General features: G+C 45.5%; 1 protein-coding gene across 5 annotated transcripts in view; it reads right to left on the reverse strand.

The window, feature by feature from the left end:
• Nucleotides 1-1474: 1474 nt before the first annotated feature.
• The window catches only part of spg11 (SPG11 vesicle trafficking associated, spatacsin), a 49309-nt gene continuing 26084 nt past the window's right edge, over nt 1475-24699 (reverse strand). The window contains exons 24-40 of one of the 5 annotated variants that reach the window (XM_038274247.1): nt 22896-23055; nt 22212-22478; nt 17923-18123; nt 17708-17815; nt 14945-15110; nt 14237-14451; nt 8834-9572; nt 8614-8759; nt 8272-8476; nt 8053-8187; nt 7813-7946; nt 6460-6579; nt 6102-6270; nt 5932-6008; nt 2867-3022; nt 1748-1899; nt 1475-1668 (exon numbers count right to left, since the gene is read on the reverse strand). In XM_038274247.1, coding sequence (XP_038130175.1) covers nt 1482-1668; nt 1748-1899; nt 2867-3022; nt 5932-6008; nt 6102-6270; nt 6460-6579; nt 7813-7946; nt 8053-8187; nt 8272-8476; nt 8614-8759; nt 8834-9572; nt 14237-14451; nt 14945-15110; nt 17708-17815; nt 17923-18123; nt 22212-22478; nt 22896-23055 — 3337 coding nt within the window. In that variant the 3' untranslated portion in view covers nt 1475-1481. Of the gene's footprint in view, nt 1669-1747; nt 1900-2866; nt 3023-5931; nt 6009-6101; nt 6271-6459; nt 6580-7812; nt 7947-8052; nt 8191-8271; nt 8477-8613; nt 8760-8833; nt 9573-14236; nt 14452-14944; nt 15111-17707; nt 17816-17916; nt 18124-22211; nt 22479-22895; nt 23056-24699 lie in introns of all 5 variants that reach the window. The other 4 variants (XM_038274246.1, XM_038274245.1, XM_038274244.1 and 1 more) reach the window with 4 other exon arrangements.

Raw genomic sequence — 24699 nt, forward strand, 5'->3', positions numbered from 1 at the left:
TCAATCTGGTTTACCAAACCAGGAATTCTTCATGTATCTACAAAATACATCAGAAAAAAAAGGAATGTGAATGAAATTCTACAGGTATTTGTAAAAGCTTATAAAGGTGAGCCTTCATAATAAAAATATACAGACATGTTCAATCTCTTGATAAAGGAAATAGATTTAATGTAAAAACAAGAATGGAAAAAGAAGGCAACATAATCCATCTAAAAGACTGATCCACAAATTCACCACTCTGGAGAGAGGACTCGTGGAATAATCCCAATCTGTTATTTCTGCACTCCACACCAACACAGATTATATTCCAGCAAGACATTGTCAGGAGTTTTGTGGAAGCAAAGAGGTGTCTCGCTGTTGTCTGGTGCTGCCCTATAGGGAGCCCATTTTGGTTGCATATTAGATAAACTAAGAGGCTGTGTTTTCATCAAAAAATAAATTTCTGTTTTAAAATTGCTTTATTTGGTGGATCTAGTGGAACTGGAGCAGAGAAAGAAAGATAAACTAAGAATATGACTGGTGGCATGCAAGACATCATTAAAGAAAGAGGAGGCCTCTAGTGTAGATACATTGATAGAGCAGCTTTGCAATGGAAATAATGACCTAAAACAAAAAGAGAAATTTATTGAAATGTGGAAAAAGTGGATTACATTTGTTTAAACCATTAGACCAGACCAGACATAACTTGTGATTGATCTATCATAATAATTATAAATTTCTGTCATATCTTTGTACATGATTGTTTCCAACCACCCTCCTGTACCCTTTTACTATTTCCTTGATATTTGCAAAATTTTTGTTTGGGTCCTCATTTTAATTTATAATTATAAAATCATAATTATAATTTTTAAAATTAAAAACCAATAAAAAGTAAAGAAACTCCTCATTCATAGAAATTTAATTTTATCTACACAAAAACTAAATACCATAGTTTACACATATTTCTAAGTATCTTTAAATAACAGTTTACTCTCTTTGATTAAAGCCTTTTAGATGTAAATAAATTGGTGTATTTGATTACTCAGTATAAAAAACTATTTTAAAGACAGATGATATTTCATAAGGCCTTGATCCTTCATTTTAGTTACTATGAGCCTAGAATAGTCATTGAAAAATCTTAGTAATTGTAAAGAAAACAAACAAAAAAAAAAAACTATGCACAACAATTTTTTTTATTTCCACAAATATAATTTAGTTTTCAGAATTACAAAACAGAAGCATAAATCATGATAAATTATTGATCTAAAAATATTGGTTCATACACGTTTAGTTATTTTTAAATCTTTCATATGGCTGTGTTATTTAAAGATGTTTGTTTTGAAAGAGGAAATTAATACCACTGAAAAGGTCAAAGAAGATGAGGTTTTCCTGTAGTGAATGAAACATAAAGACCTGCTGTTAACTGACATCATTTAAGTAAAGCTCAGAGACCATTGGAGGTATAAAGGTCCATACAGACATGAATCCATCAGGCTGCTGGCTCAGATAAACGCTTTATTGCTCAGCCTGTCATTCATGTAGCTGGCCGTTTTGTTATCTTGCAGCAGCGTTTTGGTGACATCATAGAGATTCTGCTGGTAGGCCAGTCTGTATCGGGTGTACACATCGTCACAGTGAGTCAGCAGACGCTTCACGTTCGAGGAGACACCGCTGGGGGAGCTGTCCAGCCTAGAATGACACACGCATTTTTAACGGGACAAACCCTTCAGACTTTCTAAGGCTGGAAGGTAAAAAAGTTATTCCTTACTTTCTGAAAATGTCTTCAAATATGGCGGAGGTAAGAGGACGGAGGCCTTTGAGCTCCTCCAGGTAAACAAAGTCTCCTTTCAGAACCACCTTCTGGTACAAAATCTCAGCCCAGTCTGGATTGTAGCTGTAGGCCTCTGAGACGACAATCACCTGAGACACAGAGAAGGAGTGACTGTAAAACAGGAACAGGGACACAATCGACGAGAAACAGCTAATAAAACAATAAATGATAATGAGATAATTGCTACTTTATTCTCAGGCATGAATCCTGAACAACAAAGTTAACAGTTTTTGGTTCTCATTTCAAACAGAACAAAAAAAAAGATTCAAACTCTACCCGGTTTTATGATGGGCTTTATTCTGTTTATTTTGGATGTGCCGATATTTTGGCAGATTTCTAGAAGCATTCAAGTCATCTACAATGTTTCTTCTTTACACAGAAAAAGGGGATGAAACATTAAAGACTGCATCTCATCTTAGAGAGGGTCTACACGCTAACTTCCTGGTACGGAGGTAGAAGGCTGGTGATGTGGGTCAGTTTTGACGTTGCCTGTGATTTTAGTGGTGAGGGAGCGTGTTCGCAAACTATCGAATAGAACATGTTTTTCATTTAATAAGGTAGAAATTCAGACTGCAACTAACGATTATTTTGCAAATCAATAATTCTGTCACTTATTATTTCGAATAATCTATTAATAGTTGAATAGCAAAAGGTTCCTTAAAGAAGACTTTTTACGCAATTAAACCACGTCAAACTTTGCCCGTTGAGATCTGAATAGAGCCTATTGACAGATGAAAAAGGTTTTTTTTTTATCTTAAATGCAAACTGCTGAAAGTGGGTTGCTCTGTCAGATAAAGGCTTGTTTTAGAGTCTCTATACTACAGTTAACAATTAATAGATTACTAAATTAGATGATCATTATTTCAATAATCGATTCATCTGACTTTCTGATTTTTCGTACACCTGAATCTTTTGATCTCACGTTTACTTTATTTTTATCTGAGGTAAAACCCTGGGATAAAAATACCTTATTCTTCAATTAGAGGCTGCTTTCAGAACCGATCCAGATGGACCTTAGTTGCAGTCAGAGCAGAACTGACTGCAACTGATCCTCACCTGGTAACATCGGGGCAGAGCCATGAAGGCAGCGTGCAGCTCTGTGGGCTTCAGGTTGATGATGCGAAGGTTTGATCCCTGGTTCAACAAGTGGAGCTGAAGAGTGATCAGTTTGGCTTGATTGATGCAGCGACTCGCCTGACGAACGCAGGAGTCCTGGTAGGAACACACAGATACAGACAACTTCCATTCATTTCTCTAACCATTACCATCATATACCTAAACCTGACCCAAACCCAAGAAGAAACTTCCTCATCATGGGCACCAGTTGTAGTCCCATAAGTACCGATAAGATCTCACAATGCAGCAAATTTAACAAAACTCTCCTAAAACTGTCCCCACAAGGTAATAAAAACAACTCCACACACAGACTATATCCTCAACCCCCCTATTTCCTGATCTTCTGCCGGTGTAGGGACCAGATCTGCTCGGTCGGTCGGATGTACTCGGGCCCTGCGCATGCCAGTGACGTTACACTACACGATTGGCTGAATGTTCCCACATGATGTAAAACATTGTGGTTGCCCAGACAACAATAATGACATCACGCAGCATCAGTGTGCAGAGTTGGGAGCCTCTGTAGTGTTAGCATGTCTAGTGACCGATGAAGTTTTACCTGATCGATAACAAAACTGAAAATAATCAGTTTATAGTGAACAAAGTAACTGCAAGACCATGATATAAAGGGGAGATCTGGGTAGCGCTGTGGCTAGCTGTGCTCAGTAGCTAACAGGTTAGCCTCTTTTAGCTAGGTCAATTAGACAAATTAAGCTACACTACTTTTAAATTCGTATCAACAACAACCGTTCGTTTTCAAAAGTAGAATAACTGTTTAATTTGTCTAAAATCTCTATGATGGTCATTTTTTAAGATTTCCCATTTGTCCTCCCCTGCCCTCAGATCTTAATAAAAAGAATAAAAATAAGCTACGATTTTTTTGGGTCACCTTGTTTAATAGCAGAGCTCAGTCTCAGAACGCAATGCTTTCCTTTAAAGACTTACCATGATTGTGAATGTAAAATAAAACAAATATAGGTAATAATATGTTGAGACTCCAAAAGACATTTGATCCTTAAGAAACGGGTGCAATACAGTTTGTCCAAGTGGAGTTGCCATATGTTGACGTCATAAGAAGGGGCAGGGCCCCAAGCAGCTGGTACCTACACCGGCTCCTTTATTTCCTGTCTTTCATTACTGGACAGACGGATTCATCCAGGTGTCTGACCAGCAGTGATGGGACTAACGGCGTTGAAAGTAACGGCGTTACTAACGCGTTACCTTTTTTTAGTAATGAGTAATCTAACTAATTACTTTGACTGTAACTATAACGCAGTTACCATTGCTGACACCCCGTTACTGCGCGTTACTCAGGTCGCACCTTTTTTTCATGATAGGACTCGTGCGCGCCTTGTCCTTCGAGAAGGGAGGATGAGATTGGCTGTTATGGGTGTTAACGTACAGCACACACAGAGAGACGGAGAGTGAGGAGGACTCCAGCAGCAAAACAGCGTTTTCCTGATGGAAATACCGGTGTTACGCCGAGCTGCATTTCCCCATCAGATACGGTTTCCCCTGCATTTCCACTTAGCGCAGGCGGCACGATTCACCGCGCAAGCGACAGGAAACGCGCATGCTCGCTAAAGGCGTGTAACAGCCGCCCTGTGCTTGCGCCACAGGGGAACTAGATAGATACAGTGGATGGATGGATGGATAGATAGATACAGTGGATGGATGGATGGATGGATGGATGGATGGATAGATAGATACAGTGGATGGAATGGATGGATGGATAGATAGATACAGTGGATGGAATGGATGGATGGATAGATAGATACAGTGGATGGAATGGATGGATGGATAGATAGATACAGTGGATGGAATGGATGGATGGATAGATAGATAGATAGATAGATAGATAGATAGATAGATAGATAGATAGATAGATAGATAGATAGATAGATAGATAGATAGATAGATAGATAGATAGATAGATAGATAGATAGATAGATAGATAGATAGATAGATAGATAGATAGATAGATAGATAGATAGATAGATGGATGGATGGATGGATGGATGGATGGATGGATGGATGGATGGATGGATGGATGGATGGATGGATGGATGGATGGATGGATGGATGGATGGATGGATGGATGGATGGATGGATGGATGGATGGATGGATGGATGGATGGATGGATACAGTGGATGGATGGATGGATGGATGGATGGATGGATGGATGGATACAGTGGATGGATGGATGGATGGATGGATGGATGGATGGATGGATGGATAGATAGATAGATACAGTGGATGGATGGATGGATGGATGGATGGATGGATGGATGGATGGATAGATAGATAGATACAGTGGATGGATGGATGGATGGATGGATGGATGGATAGATAGATAGATGTTGCAGTATCTATAACAACCCAAACACACAGGATTTCAGAATTAGACATCCCCAGTTATTAATTTCATACACTCACCAGATCTGAACGCCCTGTTAAAAAACTTCACACCCATGAGTAGAGGTAATGCAGCCTGATGACACCACATCAGATACCTAAACCCCATGTTAAGCAAGGGGAACGCTATCTGATGGGTTTAGAAGCCCATCAGATAGCGTTCCCCCCTGATGTCTTTTACGTTGAGTTGCAATAAATGCAAAACTCTCTGCAGGTACTTGTCTTTGTCGTCCGCTCTATTCAGCTGGCTTTTGAAACATGGCGAGAAGGTGGGGGCTGGGCGGTGAGGGTTACGGGGGGCGAGAAACGCAAAAGTAACGCAATAGTTACTTTTACTAGTAACTAGTTACTTTTATTGTGGAGTAACTCAGTTACTAACTCAGTTACTTTTTGGAAGAAGTAACTAGTAACTATAACTAATTACTTTTTCAAAGTAACGTGCCCAACACTGCTGACCACTGTCTTCATGGTAACTGAGGTCACTGGAATTGATCAGTGATGAAACACAGGAAATAAAGGAGCTGGCTGAATGTCAGGAAGTAGTGGAGTTGGGCATAGACCCCCCTTGATCCTTCACATTTGTATCAAGTACCTTTGAGAAACTTTCTGCAGCATCCTTTAGCAGACCCAACACCTTCATCAGCGAACTCTTCAGTTCAGGAGTCACAACTGTTTAAAAAAATTCACCAAGAGAAAATCTCAGTCTGCAATCAAAGGAGCAGGTCGTTTCCGACAGAACGGAGACTGTGTTTTCCGGCTCACCCCAGTCCTGAGATTCAATCATCTTCAGCTGAGTCCGGGCAGCAATTTCATGGTTTTCTCCGATCTCCCTCCTCATGCTGAAACACAGCGCCACCATGTTGTGCTTCTCGCTATCAGCAGGGAGGCAGCGCTTGATGTAATCCAGCAGAGCAGTCTTCAAACTAGAGCTCTGCAAACAGAAGGAATAAATGATCAATGGAGCTGATGTCTGGTTAGAAAACAAGCTTTCTTTATGTTGGTAGAAAATTAACTAAAATCCTCCACATTAAAGGTGCAAATTAAAAAGAAAGGACAAATATGTGCATTTCTGACTTTAGTTACTGGTGAAATTTAAACGTTTGGAGAGTTAGAGCCAAACCTGTCCCCTCTCTGTTTCCACCTTCTTCCTGAGTAACATCTCAAAGCGATGGCTCTGATGGAGCAAGTCAAAGATGTACGTCATCTCATTGTACCTGCCAATACCGGTCAGTAGACGCACCTGCACACAAACAAACACCTCAGAAGGTTGTGTCCATTTCCCCTCTTCACCAAGAGGAACAAAAATATATTTTCATTAGATGGGAACAGTTTTGACATTTGAAAACACACCAAGAGCTACGTGCAGGGACTTTATCCAGGTGGTTCACCTGCAGCTCTACTCTAATGACGCTCCTCACATCATATCACCTTTAGTTCCTAAATGACTGAAGGAAACCACTGTTTAGGAGCAAATTCTCCTTTCCAGCAACATCTATACGAGGTTACCTTAGGGATAGGGCGGGGATAGGGCTGGGGGTTGCTTTGGTGGGGGTGTGGCTTACAGACCCACCAAAGCAGGTCGTTTTTATTATTTCAGAACCAAATACTTCCACCCTTATTTCCACAGATATGCTGATGACACTCGGCTGTATCAGTCTATAAATCTAGATGAGACTAACCCATTAAATAGACGCCGGCCTTAAAAACCTGGATGACCTAACTAGCTTCTGAATTATAGATAATACAGCTGGGTCTGTTTTTCATGGTTTAGTCCTGTTTCTCTCCTAGACATAGCTATGGGTTCAGATTTACTCTGACTAACTGGATGTGCTCTCTTTCATCCCCTTGACATGAATACTGGCTCAGAGCTCATCTGCTTAACAGTTTCTTTACCAGACAGAACCACCTTTGGAGCTAGTTTACCGTTATCTTTCCTAACATAGTAACCTAACCTAAGTATTCCTAAAATAGCTATTAAACACTATAAGAAACTTTTCTTCATAGGCACTGCTTCTAATTCTCAAAATGGTGCCTTTCTTATTTTCGCACTACAGTACAGGGTTTATACAGGAATGAGTAACTCTAATGCTTTTAAATGCTGTTGTAATGCTCTTAGAAATAATCTTAATGCCATCAACAAGTACCCATTTAGCAGTCGCTTCCTAGACTCCCACCACGATAGAAGAGGAACTATAGATTCTGCACACAGTAGAATGAATGGCTCCTAAATCACTGCTTCAAAATGGAGATGGTTTGAAACTCAGAACCTCCAGGGAGTCATGCACAGTGTTCTAACCACTAAGCCACCACTCCCCCCTTTGCTGTCTGCTTCTAAATCAACAACAGTTTCCAGACCATAAATATTAAAACAGAGGCAACCCATCCAACAGATCTTTACTTCCTGTTGATATTTAGTTCAACATTAGTGAGAGGAAAAGCTCTGAGGGACATTTAGTGATGTATGTGCACTCACCATCAGGCTGTAGTGTTCTCCTGGGGCCAGGTAGGTGTGGCTTAGATGATGAGCAGCTTGGAGAACACGCACGATCCCCTCCATGTTACAGGTAAGACTGAAACAGCTGTGAGCCACAATCAGCAGCTCCACGACTAAACACCAGAGAGGGAAACAAGACAAGAAGTGGTTCAGTGACGCACACGGAAGAGACTGCTGTGATCAAACACGATGGTACTGAGTGGGTTCAGTTCTTCATACTGGAGTTCAGCTCCCTCAGCGGAACCGTGTTGAGGTTTTCCAGCAGTCTGAGTCCCACCAAGTTTGGATCGTCACACAGTTTGATCAGCTGTACCAGAGACTCATTCCCCTCGGACGGTCTAAAAATCTGCTTGTCTCCTGGTTCAGACAAGCAGATCCAACTGAGAAACAGGCAAAGGAACAAGAAGCATCTAGTGTAGAAACCATCTTGGCTCTCACCAGGCTGCAGGTCCTGGGCTGAAGCCAGCAGGCCTTGAAGCACAGCATCAGAGACCAGCTCTGCCACAGCATCAGCACCCAGACCCTGAGCTCTGATGAAGGCCTTGGCCATCCTGAAACGGTCCGGCTGCTCCAGAAGCAGGAGCTTCTGCAGCACAGACTGAGGCTCCTCCCTGCTGAGCTGACTGTAAGGGCACTGCATCTCCTGATGAGGAGAACAGGAACAGACAGCTTGAATGAACCAAACTGTAGAAGCAGTTATTTAACTACTACAGCCTCCAGCAGCTGGTCAGCAGGCCTGACCAGCTGCTGGAAAGGGATCTGCATTCACACACCACAGACCTTAGAGAGCTGGTACAGGCTGAGGATCTGTTTGCAGTAGCTGCTTCCATGGCGACACTGATCCAGCAGCCTCTGGATCTGGATGGTGACTGCATCTTCAGGGAGGGGCACCATCACAAAGGAGGACAGACTGCTGAGCGAGGGAGCTGGAGGTAGAGAAAGAGAAGACTTAGAGAAGCAGTGGAGGACAGGTTATTAGAAGATGTCAGAGGAAACCTACAGTGTGTCAGCGGTTTGGTTTCTGCTCCTTCTGGGGTTTCCTCCTGCGGTTCTGGTGCTAAAACCCCACCTGCCAAAGCATGGCAGCGCAGCAGCCTCCACACATCTGGACTGTGGATGGAGAAATGTCGGCAAACACGACTGGCCTCATGGAGACCACCCTGATCTAGTAACTGACCAATAAGTCCTCCTAAAACTCTCCTCCCTTCAGAACCCAGATCAGACTCAGGATCTAACTCATCCAGGTTCTCTGAGAGACTCGGGAACCCATCCAGTCTCAGGTATTTCTCTGTGTTCAGATCTGCTATGCTGGAGAAGGTGAAGTCCTTCATGAACATGTCATAGGCGTTGGTTTCAGGGAGGACGGCTGCTGGTGGGAGCTTGAACATGCTGTCTTTCTCCATGGTAGCTGTAAGCACGTGTTTCCGGACCCGACAGAACCACAGCTTCTTCTCCAACCTCTCCAGTTCGTCCACAGGAACCGGTATTAGCAAGGAAAGCCAGTGAGCCGCGAGCTGGAGAAGTAAACAGCGCTCCTGAACGTCCAGAACCTCGGTTTGCGTCTCGTCTCCAGAGTTGGCCGTTCCTCCCTCAGACTGGGACAGAAAGAACTGGGAGGCTAACTTTGGATCGGTACCATCATCTTTAAGCAGCCTGTGACACTTCCTCCAGAAGGCAACCCGAGTCTCCAAATGTCTCCACTGCCACCTGGTTTTGTGGACGTTTGCTTCCTGAAGCAGCTGCAGGGGATGAAGACAGAACATGATCCGGTTAGGTTCTGGGGTCAGAACTGGGTCCATTCATGGTTACACTGTCCTTTGAAGGACAAGCCTGACCTAACTGAGCTGGACTGCCCTGTCCCACTCAATGGTGGACTGCATTACTGGGCCCCGAGTGAGTACAGGGCCCCAGAGACAGTTCAGGGTCCTAGAGACAGTACAGGGCCCCAGAGACAGTACAGGGCCCCAGAGACAGTACAGGGGCCCAGAGACAGTACAGGGGCCTAGAGACAGTACAGGGGCCTGGAGACAGTACAGGGGCCTGGAGACAGTACAGGGGCCTAGAGACATTACAGGGACCCAAGGGACAGTACAGCGGCCTAGAGACAGTACAGCGGCCTAGAGACAGTACAGCGGCCTAGAGACAGTACAGGGGCCTAGAGACAGTTTAGGGGCCTGGAGACAGTTCAGGGGCCTGGAGACAGTTCAGGGGCCTGGAGACAGTTCAGGGGCCTAGAGACAGTACAGGGGCCTAGAGACAGTACAGGGGCCTAGAGACAGTTCAGGGGCCTAGAGACAGTTCAGGGGCCTAGAGACAGTACAGGGGCCTAGAGACAGTACAGGGGCCTAGAGACAGTTTAGGGGCCTAGAGACAGTACAGGGGCCTGGAGACAGTACAGGGGCCTGGAGACAGTACAGCGGCCTAGAGACAGTACAGCGGCCTAGAGACAGTACAGGGGCCTAGAGACAGTTTAGGGGCCTAGAGACAGTTCAGGGGCCTGGAGACAGTTCAGGGGCCTAGAGACAGTACAGGGGCCTAGAGACAGTATAGGGGCCTGGAGACAGTTCAGGGGCCTAGAGACAGTACAGGGGCCTAGAGACAGTACAGGGGCCTAGAGACAGTTTAGGGGCCTAGAGACAGTACAGGGGCCTAGAGACAGTTCAGGGGCCTAGAGACAGTACAGGGGCCTAGAGACAGTTCAGGGGCCTAGAGACAGTACAGGGGCCTAGAGACAGTACAGGGGCCTAGAGACAGTTTAGGGGCCTAGAGACAGTTTAGGGGCCTAGAGACAGTTCAGGGGCCTGGAGACAGTACAGGGGCCTGGAGACAGTACAGGGGCCTGGAGACAGTATAGGGGCCTAGAGACAGTATAGGGGCCTAGAGACAGTACAGGGGCCTAGAGACAGTACAGGGGCCTATAGACAGTTTAGGGGCCTAGAGACAGTTCAGGGGCCTGGAGACAGTACAGGGGCCTGGAGACAGTTCAGGGGCCTAGAGACAGTACAGGGGCCTGGAGACAGTACAGGGGCCTAGAGACAGTACAGGGGCCTAGAGACAGTACAGGGGCCTAGAGACAGTTTAGGGGCCTAGAGACAGTTCAGGGGCCTGGAGACAGTTCAGGGGCCTAGAGACAGTACAGGGGCCTAGAGACAGTACAGGGGCCTAGAGACAGTTTAGGGGCCTAGAGACAGTTCAGGGGCCTGGAGACAGTTCAGGGGCCTAGAGACAGTACAGGGGCCTAGAGACAGTATAGGGGTCTGGAGACAGTTCAGGGGCCTAGAGACAGTACAGGGGCCTAGAGACAGTTCAGGGGCCTGGAGACAGTTCAGGGGCCTAGAGACAGTATAGGGGTCTGGAGACAGTTCAGGGGCCTAGAGACAGTACAGGGGCCTAGAGACAGTTCAGGGGCCTAGAGACAGTACAGGGGCCTAGAGACAGTTCAGGGGCCTGGAGACAGTACAGGGGCCTGGAGACAGTACAGGGGCCTAGAGACAGTACAGGGGCCTAGAGACAGTTTAGGGGCCTAGAGACAGTACAGGGGCCTGGAGACAGTACAGGGGCCTGGAGACAGTTCAGGGGCCTGGAGACAGTACAGGGGCCTAGAGACAGTTCAGGGGCCTGGAGACAGTACAGGGGCCTGGAGACAGTACAGGGGCCTGGAGACAGTACAGGGGCCTAGAGACAGTTCAGGGGCCTGGAGACAGTACAGGGGCCTGGAGACAGTACAGGGGCCTGGAGACAGTACAGGGGCCTGGAGACAGTACAGGGGCCTGGAGACAGTACAGGGGCCTGGAGACAGTACAGGGGCCTGGAGACAGTACAAGGGCCTGGAGACAGTTTAGGGGCCTAGAGACAGTACAGGGGCCTAGAGACAGTACAGGGGCCTGGAGACAGTACAGGGGCCTAGAGACAGTACAGGGGCCTAGAGACAGTACAGGGGCCTGGAGACAGTACAGGGGCCTAGAGACAGTACAGGGGCCTAGAGACAGTACAGGGGCCTAGAGACAGTTTAGGGGCCTAGAGACAGTACAGGGGCCTGGAGACAGTACAGGGGCCTAGAGACAGTTCAGGGGCCTGGAGACAGTACAGGGGCCTGGAGACAGTACAGGGGCCTGGAGACAGTTCAGGGGCCTGGAGACAGTACAGGGGCCTGGAGACAGTACAGGGGCCTGGAGACAGTACAGGGGCCTAGAGACAGTACAGGGGCCTGGAGACAGTTCAGGGGCCTGGAGACAGTACAGGGGCCTGGAGACAGTACAGGGGCCTGGAGACAGTACAGGGGCCTGGAGACAGTACAGGGGCCTAGAGACAGTACAGGGGCCTAGAGACAGTACAGGGGCCTGGAGACAGTACAGGGGCCTGGAGACAGTACAGGGGCCTGGAGACAGTTCAGGGGCCTGGAGACAGTACAGGGGCCTGGAGACAGTACAGGGGCCTGGAGACAGTACAGGGGCCTGGAGACAGTACAGGGGCCTAGAGACAGTTTAGGGGCCTAGAGACAGTACAGGGGCCTGGAGACAGTACAGGGGCCTAGAGACAGTTCAGGGGCCTGGAGACAGTACAGGGGCCTGGAGACAGTACAGGGGCCTGGAGACAGTACAGGGGCCTAGAGACAGTACAGGGGCCTGGAGACAGTACAGGGGCCTGGAGACAGTACAAGGGCCTGGAGACAGTTTAGGGGCCTAGAGACAGTACAGGGGCCTAGAGACAGTACAGGGGCCTGGAGACAGTACAGGGGCCTGGAGACAGTACAGGGGCCTAGAGACAGTACAGGGGCCTAGAGACAGTTTAGGGGCCTGGAGACAGTACAGGGGCCTGGAGACAGTACAGGGGCCTGGAGACAGTACAGGGGCCTAGAGACAGTTCAGGGGCCTGGAGACAGTACAGGGGCCTAGAGACAGTACAGGGGCCTGGAGACAGTACAGGGGCCTAGAGACAGTACAGGGGCCTAGAGACAGTACAGGGGCCTAGAGACAGTTTAGGGGCCTGGAGACAGTACAGGGGCCTGGAGACAGTACAGGGGCCTGGAGACAGTACAGGGGCCTAGAGACAGTTCAGGGGCCTGGAGACAGTACAGGGGCCTGGAGACAGTACAGGGGCCTAGAGACAGTACAGGGGCCTGGAGACAGTACAGGGGCCTGGAGACAGTACAAGGGCCTGGAGACAGTTTAGGGGCCTAGAGACAGTACAGGGGCCTAGAGACAGTACAGGGGCCTGGAGACAGTACAGGGGCCTGGAGACAGTACAGGGGCCTAGAGACAGTACAGGGGCCTAGAGACAGTACAGGGGCCTAGAGACAGTTTAGGGGCCTGGAGACAGTACAGGGGCCTGGAGACAGTACAGGGGCCTGGAGACAGTACAGGGGCCTAGAGACAGTTCAGGGGCCTGGAGACAGTACAGGGGCCTAGAGACAGTACAGGGGCCTGGAGACAGTACAGGGGCCTAGAGACAGTACAGGGGCCTAGAGACAGTACAGGGGCCTAGAGACAGTTTAGGGGCCTAGAGACAGTACAGGGGCCTGGAGACAGTACAGGGGCCTAGAGACAGTTCAGGGGCCTGGAGACAGTACAGGGGCCTGGAGACAGTACAGGGGCCTAGAGACAGTACAGGGGCCTAGAGACAGTTCAGGGACCTAGAGACAGTTCAGGGGCCTGGAGACAGTTCAGGTGCCTAGAGACGGTACAGGGGCCTAGAGAGAGAAAACAAGAAAAAGCTGATATTCCAGGATTGTGTCCCTGGACTTTAATGTCATTTTTGTGACAAGTGAAGCACTACTTCCTAAATATAAGGATCTGCTGCTACTCTCTCTTCTGTTTTGTGTGGCAGCCCCTCTTTTAGCATATTAGTGCCACTTTAGGGGCTGGAGGAAGAAAATCAGCATCTTACTCATGTCTATTGTAATAGGACCAAAACTGAGTGCCTATGTGATTATATATTTTTTTTTTAATTGCGATTGAATTGCAAATATAAAAAACTGTCCAGCCATAATATGGATCACAGAAGCATACTTCTAAAGTGAAACCCGAATTCTACTCAATCACAAAGTTGTGGGTTGATGCACAGCATCCACAGATTTAAACTTTTGATGCTGCTTAAAACCTCCTTCTTCTGCCACATATACCAGACAGAAAGGACGAATGAAAATGAATTTAGCCTGTGGAGAAGAAAGCAAATGGAAAGCTACCTTTGAAACAACAAGAACATTAAAGCCTGTTTGTGTTTGCAATGACCTGCATGACTGAAAATATACAAAGAGACAATATTGTGGGTAGATCATTCACTCAGCAGCAGGTAGAGACATGAGAAAATAATCAACCTGTAGTTAGAGTAAAGCAGATCTTCTGACAGGAAGCAGACATTGTGTGACCATGTTGGTCCCACTATCTCTTAATATTATTCAGACCTGGCTCAGGAGGAGGCGATCGACAGGCAGACCAGCCAGCTCTGCCACCTGTCTCGCCTGGCTGTAGCACCCTCTAGATTGTAATGTATCCACAATGATTGCAAATTCCTCCTCCTGGATGGATGGGGGGGTGCTGTGCAGCAGCCTCTGTGGCAGAGTGACCCCCGATCCTTGGAGCAACTGACTCAGCTTACTCAGCTTCCTGAAGTCTGGACCTGCACAAAAATAACAAGACAGAAGATCACACTGAGAACCCAATCAGCTCTATTAAAGGTCCATCGCAGAGCAGACATAAACCTGGCTTTATACTTCCTCCTGTTCAAACTGTTCAAATAAATAATCAAATTTATTTATTCTTCTAACTCTATTTACCAAGTAAATCACATTTGATTTCAAATTAATAGATGTTTTCATGTCTTTATTTTGATAATTATCCATTTTGAATCCACATTAAATCACCAGTCTTTGCACCACAGCTGAATGCACGCTGCTGCTCTTAACAGGGAAGTCCTCATTAAGATGTTTAGGGGACACAACAGTAAACAAGAACCCTGATAAAAGATGGATCATATTCAGAGAGAATAAGTTTGATAAAAACTGAACATTTATATTCTTACTGTGAGACAATGAGGTAAAAACAGGAAGCATGAGGTACTTTGTTACTCAGGCTACGAAAGACTTCTGTTGCGACAGCCGTGAACATCTCACCATTTGATTTGAGAAGTTTGTCAACATCAGCGAGGAGCTGCAGCAGCCGGTGAAGATCGTACTGGGAAGAAGAACGCTGCAGCATGGTGAGGAGCAGCACTGAGGCCTGACTTTCCACCCATTGTAAGGGGAGGCTTCCAACGATGGTAGGACCACCATTTCTGAGCTGTACCAAAGGAAATAGCTCACTGTTAATGTTCTTTTTTTGTCTGCGTTTTATTGGTAATAATCTTGTTGCTTAGGCCGGCCCGATCACAACTTTTAGCCTGTCATACCCTCTTGGGAACTTTAATATTTAGAAATATAAAAAGGCATGTATGGAAACTAATAATAATAGACTAAACCCCAGAGCTGTCGGTCTCTGGGGTGAGCTGTCGGTCTCTGGGGTGAGCTGTCGGTCTCTGGGGTGAGCTGTCGGTCTCTGGGGTGGGCTGTCGGTCTCTGGGGTGGGCTGTCGGTCTCTGGGGTTGGCTGTCGGTCTCTGGGGTTGGCTGTCGGTCTCTCGGGTTGGCTGTCGGTCTCTCGGGTTGGCTGTCGGTCTCTCGGGTTGGCTGTCGGTCTCTCGGGTTGGCTGTCGGTCTCTGGGGTTGGCTGTCGGTCTCTCGGGTTAGCTGTCGGTCTCTCGGGTTAGCTGTCGGTCTCTCGGGTTAGCTGTCGGTCTCTCGGGTTAGCTGTCGGTCTCTCGGGTTAGCTGTCGGTCTCTCGGGTTAGCTGTCGGTCTCTGGGGTGAGCTGTCGGTCTCTCGGGTTAGCTGTCGGTCTCTGGGGTGAGCTGTCGGTCTCTGGGGTTAGCTGTCGGTCTCTGGGGTTAGCTGTCGGTCTCTGGGGTTAGCTGTAGGTCTCTCGGGTTAGCTGTCGGTCTCTCGGGTTAGCTGTCGGTCTCTGGGGTGAGCTGTCGGTCTCTCGGGTGTCGGTCTCTGGGGTGAGCTGTCGGTCTCTCGGGTTAGCTGTCGGTCTTTCGGGTTAGCTGTCGGTCTCTCGGGTGTCGTCTCTGGGGTGAGCTGTCGGTCTCTCGGGTTAGCTGTCGGTCTTTCGGGTTAGCTGTCGGTCTCTCGGGTTAGCTGTCGGTCTCTCGGGTTAGCAGTCTGTCTCTGGGGTTAGCTGTCGGTCTCTCGGGTTAGCTGTCGGTCTCTCGGGTTAGCTGTCGGTCTCTCGGGTTAGCAGTCGGTCTCTGGGGTTAGCAGTCGGTCTCTGGGGTTAGCTGTCGGTCTCTCGGGTTAGCTGTCGGTCTCTCGGGTTAGCTGTCGGTCTCTCGGGTTAGCTGTCGGTCTCTGGGGTTAGCAGTCGGTCTCTGGGGTTAGCAGTCGGTCTCTGGGGTGAGCTGTCGGTCTCTGGGGTGAGCTGTCGGTCTCTGGGGTGAGCTGTCGGTCTCTCGGGTTAGCTGTCGGTCTCTCGGGTTAGCTGTCGGTCTCTCGGGTTAGCTGTCGGTCTCTCGGGTTAGCTGTCGGTCTCTGGGGTGAGCTGTCGGTCTCTGGGGTGAGCTGTCGGTCTCTGGGGTGAGCTGTCGGTCTCTCGGGTTAGCTGTCGGTCTCTCGGGTTAGCTGTCGGCCTCTCGGGTGTCGGTCTCTGGGGTGAGCTGTCGGTCTCTCGGGTTAGCTGTCGGTCTCTCGGGTTAGCTGTCGGTCTCTCGGGTTAGCTGTCGGTCTCTCGGGTTAGCTGTCGGTCTCTGGGGTGAGCTGTCGGTCTCTGGGGTGAGCTGTCGGTCACTCGGGTTAGCTGTCGGCTTCTCGGGTGTCGGTCTCTGGGGTGAGCTGTCGGTCTCTGGGGTTAGCTGTCGGTCTCTCGGGTTAGCTGTCGGTCTCTCGGGTTAGCTGTCGGTCTCTCGGGTTAGCTGTCGGTCTCTGGGGTGAGCTGTCGGTCTCTGGGGTGAGCTGTCGGTCTCTCGGGTTAGCTGTCGGCCTCTCGGGTGTCGGTCTCTGGGGTGAGCTGTCGGTCTCTCGGGTTAGCTGTCGGTCTCTCGGGTTAGCTGTCGGTCTCTCGGGTTAGCTGTCGGTCTCTGGGGTTGGCTGTCGGTCTCTGGGGTTGGCTGTCGGTCTCTGGGGTTGGCTGTCGGTCTCTGGGGTTGGCTGTCGGTCTCTCGGGTTGGCTGTCGGTCTCTCGGGTTAGCTGTCGGTCTCTCGGGTTAGCTGTCGGTCTCTCGGGTTGGCTGTCGGTCTCTCGGGTTGGCTGTCGGTCTCTGGGGTTGGCTGTCGGTCTCTGGGGTTAGCAGTCGGTCTCTCGGGTTAGCAGTCGGTCTCTCGGGTTAGCAGTCGGTCTCTCGGGTTAGCAGTCGGTCTCTGGGGTTAGCAGTCGGTCTCTGGGGTTAGCAGTCGGTCTCTGGGGTTAGCAGTCGGTCTCTGGGGTTAGCAGTCGGTCTCTCGGGTTAGCAGTCGGTCTCTGGGGTTAGCAGTCGGTCTCTGGGGTTAGCAGTCGGTCTCTGGGGTTAGCAGTCGGTCTCTGGGGTTAGCAGTCGGTCTCTGGGGTTAGCAGTCGGTCTCTGGGGTTAGCAGTCGGTCTCTCGGGTTAGCTGTCGGTCTCTGGGGTTAGCAGTCTGTCTCTAGGGTGAGCACTCAGTTTCTAGGGTCAGCGGTCTGTTTCAAGGATCACCAGTCTGTCTCTAGGCTTATCTTTCAGTCTCTAGGTTGAGCATTCGGTCTCTAGGGTGAGCAGTTGCTCTCTAAGGTTAGTAGTCAGGTTCAAAATTTCTGTATCCTAGTCTTATCATATTGAGAGCTGAGCATTTCGGTTTTCTGTTATTGAAGTGTAGAGACCAATTCAGACTCACAGCAATCAGCGTCCTCTGAAAGTCCATCAACTTTGTTTTAGCCTCCGTAAAGTTCCTGTAATCACAACACAGCTCAAACATTCTCAGCACCAATACCAGAGGGCAGTCCTGGGAAAAAAGAAAGAGACAAAACCACTGATATTGCAGCAGTAAAGATTTTCATTTAGCAGAAAGAACACCATTATAAACATAGGAACAATCAAACACACCATTACCTGCTGGAAAAGTTCAAATCCTCGCAGGAGGATCCTGAAATGACCCCGCCATAGCAGAGTCTTCCAGATGATTGACAGGTCATGTAGGGTCCATTCATGGTGCTGTGGGGCTTCAGCCAGGTGTGATGTGGCCTCTTCTGCTGTCTTGTTATCCACAGAGGTCAGAATCCACACACACAGGCATGGCAGCAGCTCTGCTGTCTGTCAGTAACACAGACCAGAGAGAGCAGTGAACTTTAGCAGGAACAGGACAACGTCCCAGAATCCTTTTCAGAACACAAACTGTTCCCAGCGGATGTGATCATTCACTCTGCAGCAATATGTGGCATAAAAATGCCATAAAGCTTCACTTTTTCTTTTTTAACTCAACAGAGTGCATCTCTTGGACAAGATTATGCCTTGAATTAAACAGTAATCCTAAATTCCTCACAGAACAAAGCGCTTCAGGATGTAATGAGGCTGTGAGTTTATTGAACCCAGAACATATGTAGGATACAGTCTACCCACCATTGAACCAAGACTAGGCCAGAAAGTAAACCATCATTCAGTTTTTGATCAAACTAGAGCTTTTCTTACAGCTGTTATGCTGATAAAGAAATAACATCTTTAACACATCAAACTGTTTGATCCAGAACACAAAGCAGCTCAGTCTCTGAAAACACAACTTTCTGCTTTTAAACAGCAAACCACACTCTAGTGCAGTAATGATGATTTGATTATCAATATCTATCTAAAAATATATTTTAAAACCATTTAATAATTCTTTAGTTCACCAAAAGTTAGAACTAAAAAGATAATGGAAGAATAGCAGGACTTATTATTGGGCCAATAGCATTTAATAACAATAACTATAATTAACACCTGTAATCAGTGATAGGACGTACCAAGTTCAGACCAGAAAAAAACGATACATCGAGGGCTGGGAGGGCCCACACTACCAGCGATATAACTAACTACTCACACCTACTGGCACAGAACCTGTAAATCAGGGCAAGGTAGACTGATCTGTATAGGACACTTCAGTAATATATACAATAACATAATAAAAGCAGCTTGTAAAGCAAATAAAACAGTTGGACCACAAACTTAACCCACTTAGACTTACAAAAAATGCTAAATGTATCTACTGTTTAAAAAAAAAAAATTCTGCTAAATTAAAATCAGTTCCTTCAAATATGTTCCAGGTATTCAGTTCCCTTACCCTCCAGTGTGTGAGGTGGATCATATTGTTTGTAGGAAATCAGGGCTGTTCTAGATGGTTGAGTGATTGCATAGGATATGTGAAAACCGAGAACAGCTGATATGGAGCTTTTTAACCCCTAGAACCCTACGGACCCACCGGTGGGTCCAGCTACGAGTGACCTCGTAATTTTAACAAACCCCCAGTATTGATGTAAAAAACACTTTTGGCACAGTTTGGTGACATTTTTGGATAAATGTGAGAAAATGGCCCCTCCGCCTAAGAAATTTCTCACTAATACCATTCTAAAATAAATATGATTCATCTGATTGAGTCCAAATTTGGTATATTTTTACACAACATTTAGATTTAAAAGTCTGTACTACTTTTTTGTGCTATAAATAATATTTTGGTAGTGTTTTGCAATGTTTATTTCAAAGAAAATTTTGTCGAGGTTAAAAAAATTCAAAATATTTTGTATTTTGTCCCTAATATTTCAGGCAGGGTCAAAGCTACAATGGTGCTGACACCAGAAAACCATTCTATGACATCTTACCTTTACAGACGTACCAAAAGTTTCTTCTTAAATCTAATAGCTTTGAGGCTATAAGTGATTTACTTTTGTGTGTTTTTGTCAGGCAGAAATTTATTTATACCCCCTGATGTGTGCCACATTTAAGTGCCACATTTAAGCTAATACGTCTCTAATCTGGATATCATTGCAAAACGAGGACTCATCTAAGGGATTATATTTAACCATTTTCAGATCTGTTGTAGACTATTCACCAAGGTCAGATGAGAGTTAGGTAGATCTAGTTCTCCTTTATCTGAAGTCTTTCGTAGCATTTGTTGGCTAATGCGAGGGGGTTTATCTCCCCAAGGAAAACAGTTTTTCCGGTAGATGAAACAGTCCAGAGATCTAACAAATTAGATGACGGTTTATTGAGATTCTGAGAATAAGCTATTTTTTTGGCTATAATATCAATTTCTTATTAAATGAACCCGTCCCTTAACCCATTTAGGCCGGGAAAGCATAACCGCATTTCTACCATTCAAGCCGGGGGCGCTGTTGCGTAATTCTACCATTGACGCCGGGAGAGCATATAAGTCAAGCAAGAAGAAAGAAGTTTTTTTCAAGCAAACATGGAGGAGTTTGACAGAGAAGAGATGTCGGAAGGCAGTGATTTTGAGGAGTGTGTCGGCTTTGATGACGGTATAGATGAAAATGATGACTTTGAACTCGCTGAACCAATCGAACTACCAGCGCAATGCACGGAGTGTTTTCAACCGCACACCTGGAGTGAAAGTTGATTTGCCTGCAGACGCCACACCGCTGCAGGCATTTGAGCATATTTTTAATGAAGAACTTTGGATGCATCTTGTTACCGAGACGAATAGGTACAGTGACCAAACAAACCAAACTCCAACAAGAGCAAAGATGGCAAAGTGGTCACCCGTGACTGTGACGGAGATGAAGACATTTATTGGGCTGTGTATGGGCATAGGACTTCTTGTGTTGCCAGTACGAAGAGATTATTGGCGACAGAGTAAACCTCTCTTCAGGACGCAGTTCCCCCAAAATATGTCCCGGGACAGATTTGTGGCCATCTGGAGGTAAGTTGTATGCAATTTATAACACAGACATATGCATTATTATGCATAATAATACTGTTAATAAGTAATCATCAGTTATTTATGTAGTGTTTGTTCTTTATTTTAAAAACGTTTTATATTGCACATTCTCAATGAAGACATGATCACATATGGAAAAAATAAAAGGTTGAATTTTTTTTTTTTTTTTGATTACTGCTTTTCACATTTTTTTTTTTGGAAGAATTTCAAAGATAAAATATATTTTGAGTTCTATCTGCTACAGAAGCTGAGATATCAATAATTTACTAGGCGTTGACACAGTTGCTGAATTTACAGAAAAACTTCAGGTTTTAGGGGTATTTTTTAAAATCGGCCATAGGTTTTTAAGGTGTTTTTTCCAGGCGTTTTAGGCCTAAATGGGTTAAGTGACAGGGGTAGAGATATCCGTCTGACGAGGTTATCTATCCAAAAACATCTACACTAAATATGGAATTCTCTCTGACTGCAGGTGCATGGCAATAACAGCGAAATGGAGAAATTACAGATTTTGTCAAATGTATAGAATGATGTGAAACTCTTGGAAAAGATTTTAACAATCTAATTATCTGAGTAAGTTTAGTATGCCCAATTCCTGCCATTAGTGCTTTTATAAAAATTGCAATTGCTAAAAAACAATGTTGCGATATGTATATTCTTTTAACCAGATTATTAATAAGCTTCCAAAATAAAATTTGGGCAAAGATGTTAGGAGGAATTTCCAGTTAATTCTGTCAAAGACCTTTTCCTTATCTAAAGACAATATAGTGGTTTTACATTTTTCAATGTAGGAATACTTTATTAAATCAGACAATTTACTGCATTTGACTGCTTCCTGTTTACTAAATCACTTTAACTAGAATGTATTAAAAGAAGACGTAACTTGGCTGATCATTTTTAAGGATTTTAAAGATTATTGTAAGATCATCATCATTAAGTATAATAGCTACTAGAAAAAAACAGGGTCTGTGTGATTTAGCAGGAGACTATTGCTTGCAGTATTGATAGTGGATGTCTGACTTTTCCCTGGGTTTCCTATAGCCTTCTGTGGAATGATGGAGCCAGAATACTTTGGAAAATCTTCTTTAACTCTGCTGGAGTTAGAAAAAAAAGCTACATAGATTTAATTTAAGTAAATATGGAACCTATGAAGTTCTTCACACCAGCCTTAAAAGAGGTTGGTGGGGCTGCTGACTACAGTCATGGGACGAAGATTGTATAAGAATAAAAAAAAAATAAACACAGGCTTAGAGAAAATATGCTTACATAAGAGAAAAGGAGGGTAAAATAATCTAAAAGTGTGATTAGGATGATTTCAATACAGTTAGCAGACAACAAAGGATTAAACTTTGACAAACATTTCTGAAGAATTGGGTAAGGATTTTGTTATTCAACCTAAAGCCAAGTGGTTTCAGCCATTGTCAAATGCTCTAACCATCAACTTCTAATGTAAACCGAGAATCCGGGGTTGTTAAGTTACCTTCAGACACGCAGCAAGAACTGCCAGCACTGGGCAGCGCTGGACCATTGCTTCGTGTAGGAGAAACCTGACTGGTATTTGCTCCTGCTGACTCCGCAGTACCATCTGGAAAAGGTCTGAGCTCCCAGCCGCCTCTTCGCTTCTCGGAACCCACAACTGTTCCTGCGGCTCTTGGTCCCTCGTCTGACTCTGCACCTGCAGGTCTTGAAATGCCACGGTAAGGTGAGCCTGCAAAATGGGTTCAAAGAGACGGAGCATGGACCTGACCTGGAAGGGAAAAATACAACCTTAGAGAGTTTATCATGGACAGAAGATTACCTCACGAACCTCACAGAACACTCCCCCACCACCCACACCTGCACTCTCTGAGACACATTCCTTTGTTTTATTTTTTCTTTCTGTACAGATTTAAAGGATTAGATATTAATATAGACAATAAATAAATATAAATGGAAGTCAATTTAATGTCCTAAAAGGATGGATAATTCTGTATGTGGACTTCTTTTACCTACATTGTGGGAACAGTTTTAGGGCCAATTTTTGTTAAATAGGCTACTTTGTGGGGACTTCTTAACTAACCTTGGTTTATGTAAGGAAAAGATATATATAGGTAATGCTGGTTCAGTAGAAATGAGTGGAATTCAATGGAAAGTCCCTATAAAACATGAAAACACAACATGTTACCTGCTGTAGAGGGAAGTTGTAGAGTTGGACAAACAATAAAAAGTGTATAAATTGTCGGTCCTCTGCACAATGCCTGGGATAAACTGGACTAAGCTCCAGACTGTGGAGCTTAGAGAACTGAACAGGCAGCGCCCACTCCTGAGCAGCCTCATATGACAACCTGAAGGAAACAGAAACATGTACACTTAATGCTTTTTTAACTTAAAAGCATCAGAATCGCTCATCCTTTCCTGGAGATGTTCCACTGGATCTAAAGAAACTGTTTATTGCCTGGTTAAAATCAACCTCTGACCAGAAACCGCTGAGCAGAAAAATGGCCATGAAGGATCAGAGCGGTCATTACCTGCCCCCTTCATGATGCAGCCACCTTGAATGAGGCGTGCCTGGCCATGCCCTCTTTCCCCAATCAGTGAGTGGTGATGTGAGGCAGAGCGCCGTCATCACTGCTCATTGCTTAAACCAAGTTTTAGAAGCTGATCAGCGCAGTGACAGCTGCTGGTCTTTATTAATATTTCAGTTATTATTTCATAGTAACAAAGGCCATATTTCATCAAACATGCTCATTGTTTTCTTTACATAAGCAGGATGCATTACCTTGAATTAGAAAAAGTATTATAAAAAGTGACACATGATTCGTTCCTGTTTTTTTAAAGGTATAGCAGAGCATTTTCACTAATTTCTGAAAAGACCCGCCATCTCCACTTAAAAAAAAAAAAAATGCACATGCACAACCCTGTAACTGCTCCCGAGAGGGAACGCCCATTAAACGAGTGCTAGAGCGGGGGTCTGCAACCAAAACTGCTCAAAGAGCCATACTGGACCAAAAAAGACAAAAAATAAAAATGTCTGGAGCCGCAAAAATGTACAAGTCTTATATATGCCTCGTATGGAAACACTAGGTGTATTATTACACTATAGAAAAGGACTATGTGGGCTTAAATATATAATTAGCATTCATGATTAAATTTTCATCCTGGAGCAAATGTCACATAGCAGCATGAGGTGATGGAGGATCAGTGAACGTCCCCATCGCTTCACCACCCTTCATCACGCGGTTTAAGTTTAGTTGCAGTAATGAAATTATAAAAACACAATAAAGTAATATTTCTATATTGGACGTGTTTTTGTTGAGAGGAGTTGATTGAGTCATGAGGAACCAAGCAGGAACTGACATCCATCAGAGCATAGCTCTCTAACCCTGAAATCAGCATTCCTTGGTACATTTATATTTTTAGGATTTGGGGAAAAAAATGGAAGAGAGTTTCACATACCCGCATCAGAGCGCTGCCTGTTTGATCTGGTTTTCTATGCTTGCAACAAAACTAGCAGCAGTAGTGGAGTTTGGAGATGCAATCCACTTCTTAAATCTATTTTTGCGCTCCTCTAATTTATCCAGAAGTTCTGCACTCACACTTTTTCTCTCACTCCCAACTTGATGGTCAGCTGCATTATTTAGGCTTCCCTTGAAATGCCTTTCCAAATTTTTATTTTTATTTTTTGACAACCTCTCATTACAAAGCAAAAATGCAGGCAATTGCCTGCATTGATAATGAAAGCAAATTATTCAGTCCATTCTTTGAATCCTCTTTTCTCATCGGCTATCTTCCTTTTTTCCTTTAGAATCGATGGTCCGAGACACACCTGCAGCTTTGTTTGCCTGGCACCACGCCACTCTGGTTGCAAGTTATGACCTCTGATCTCTATGGCTACGACGCAAATTATTGTTTAAATTTATTTATTATACAAATTTTTACAGCAGTGGAAAACATAATTTATTTTTGTTTGACCTCCTGCACACCATAAA

This window comes from Cyprinodon tularosa, unplaced genomic scaffold, assembly GCF_016077235.1.
Source record: "Cyprinodon tularosa strain WSP-4 unplaced genomic scaffold, ASM1607723v1 ctg900, whole genome shotgun sequence".
In the NCBI taxonomy this organism is placed as follows: Eukaryota; Metazoa; Chordata; class Actinopteri; order Cyprinodontiformes; family Cyprinodontidae; genus Cyprinodon; species Cyprinodon tularosa.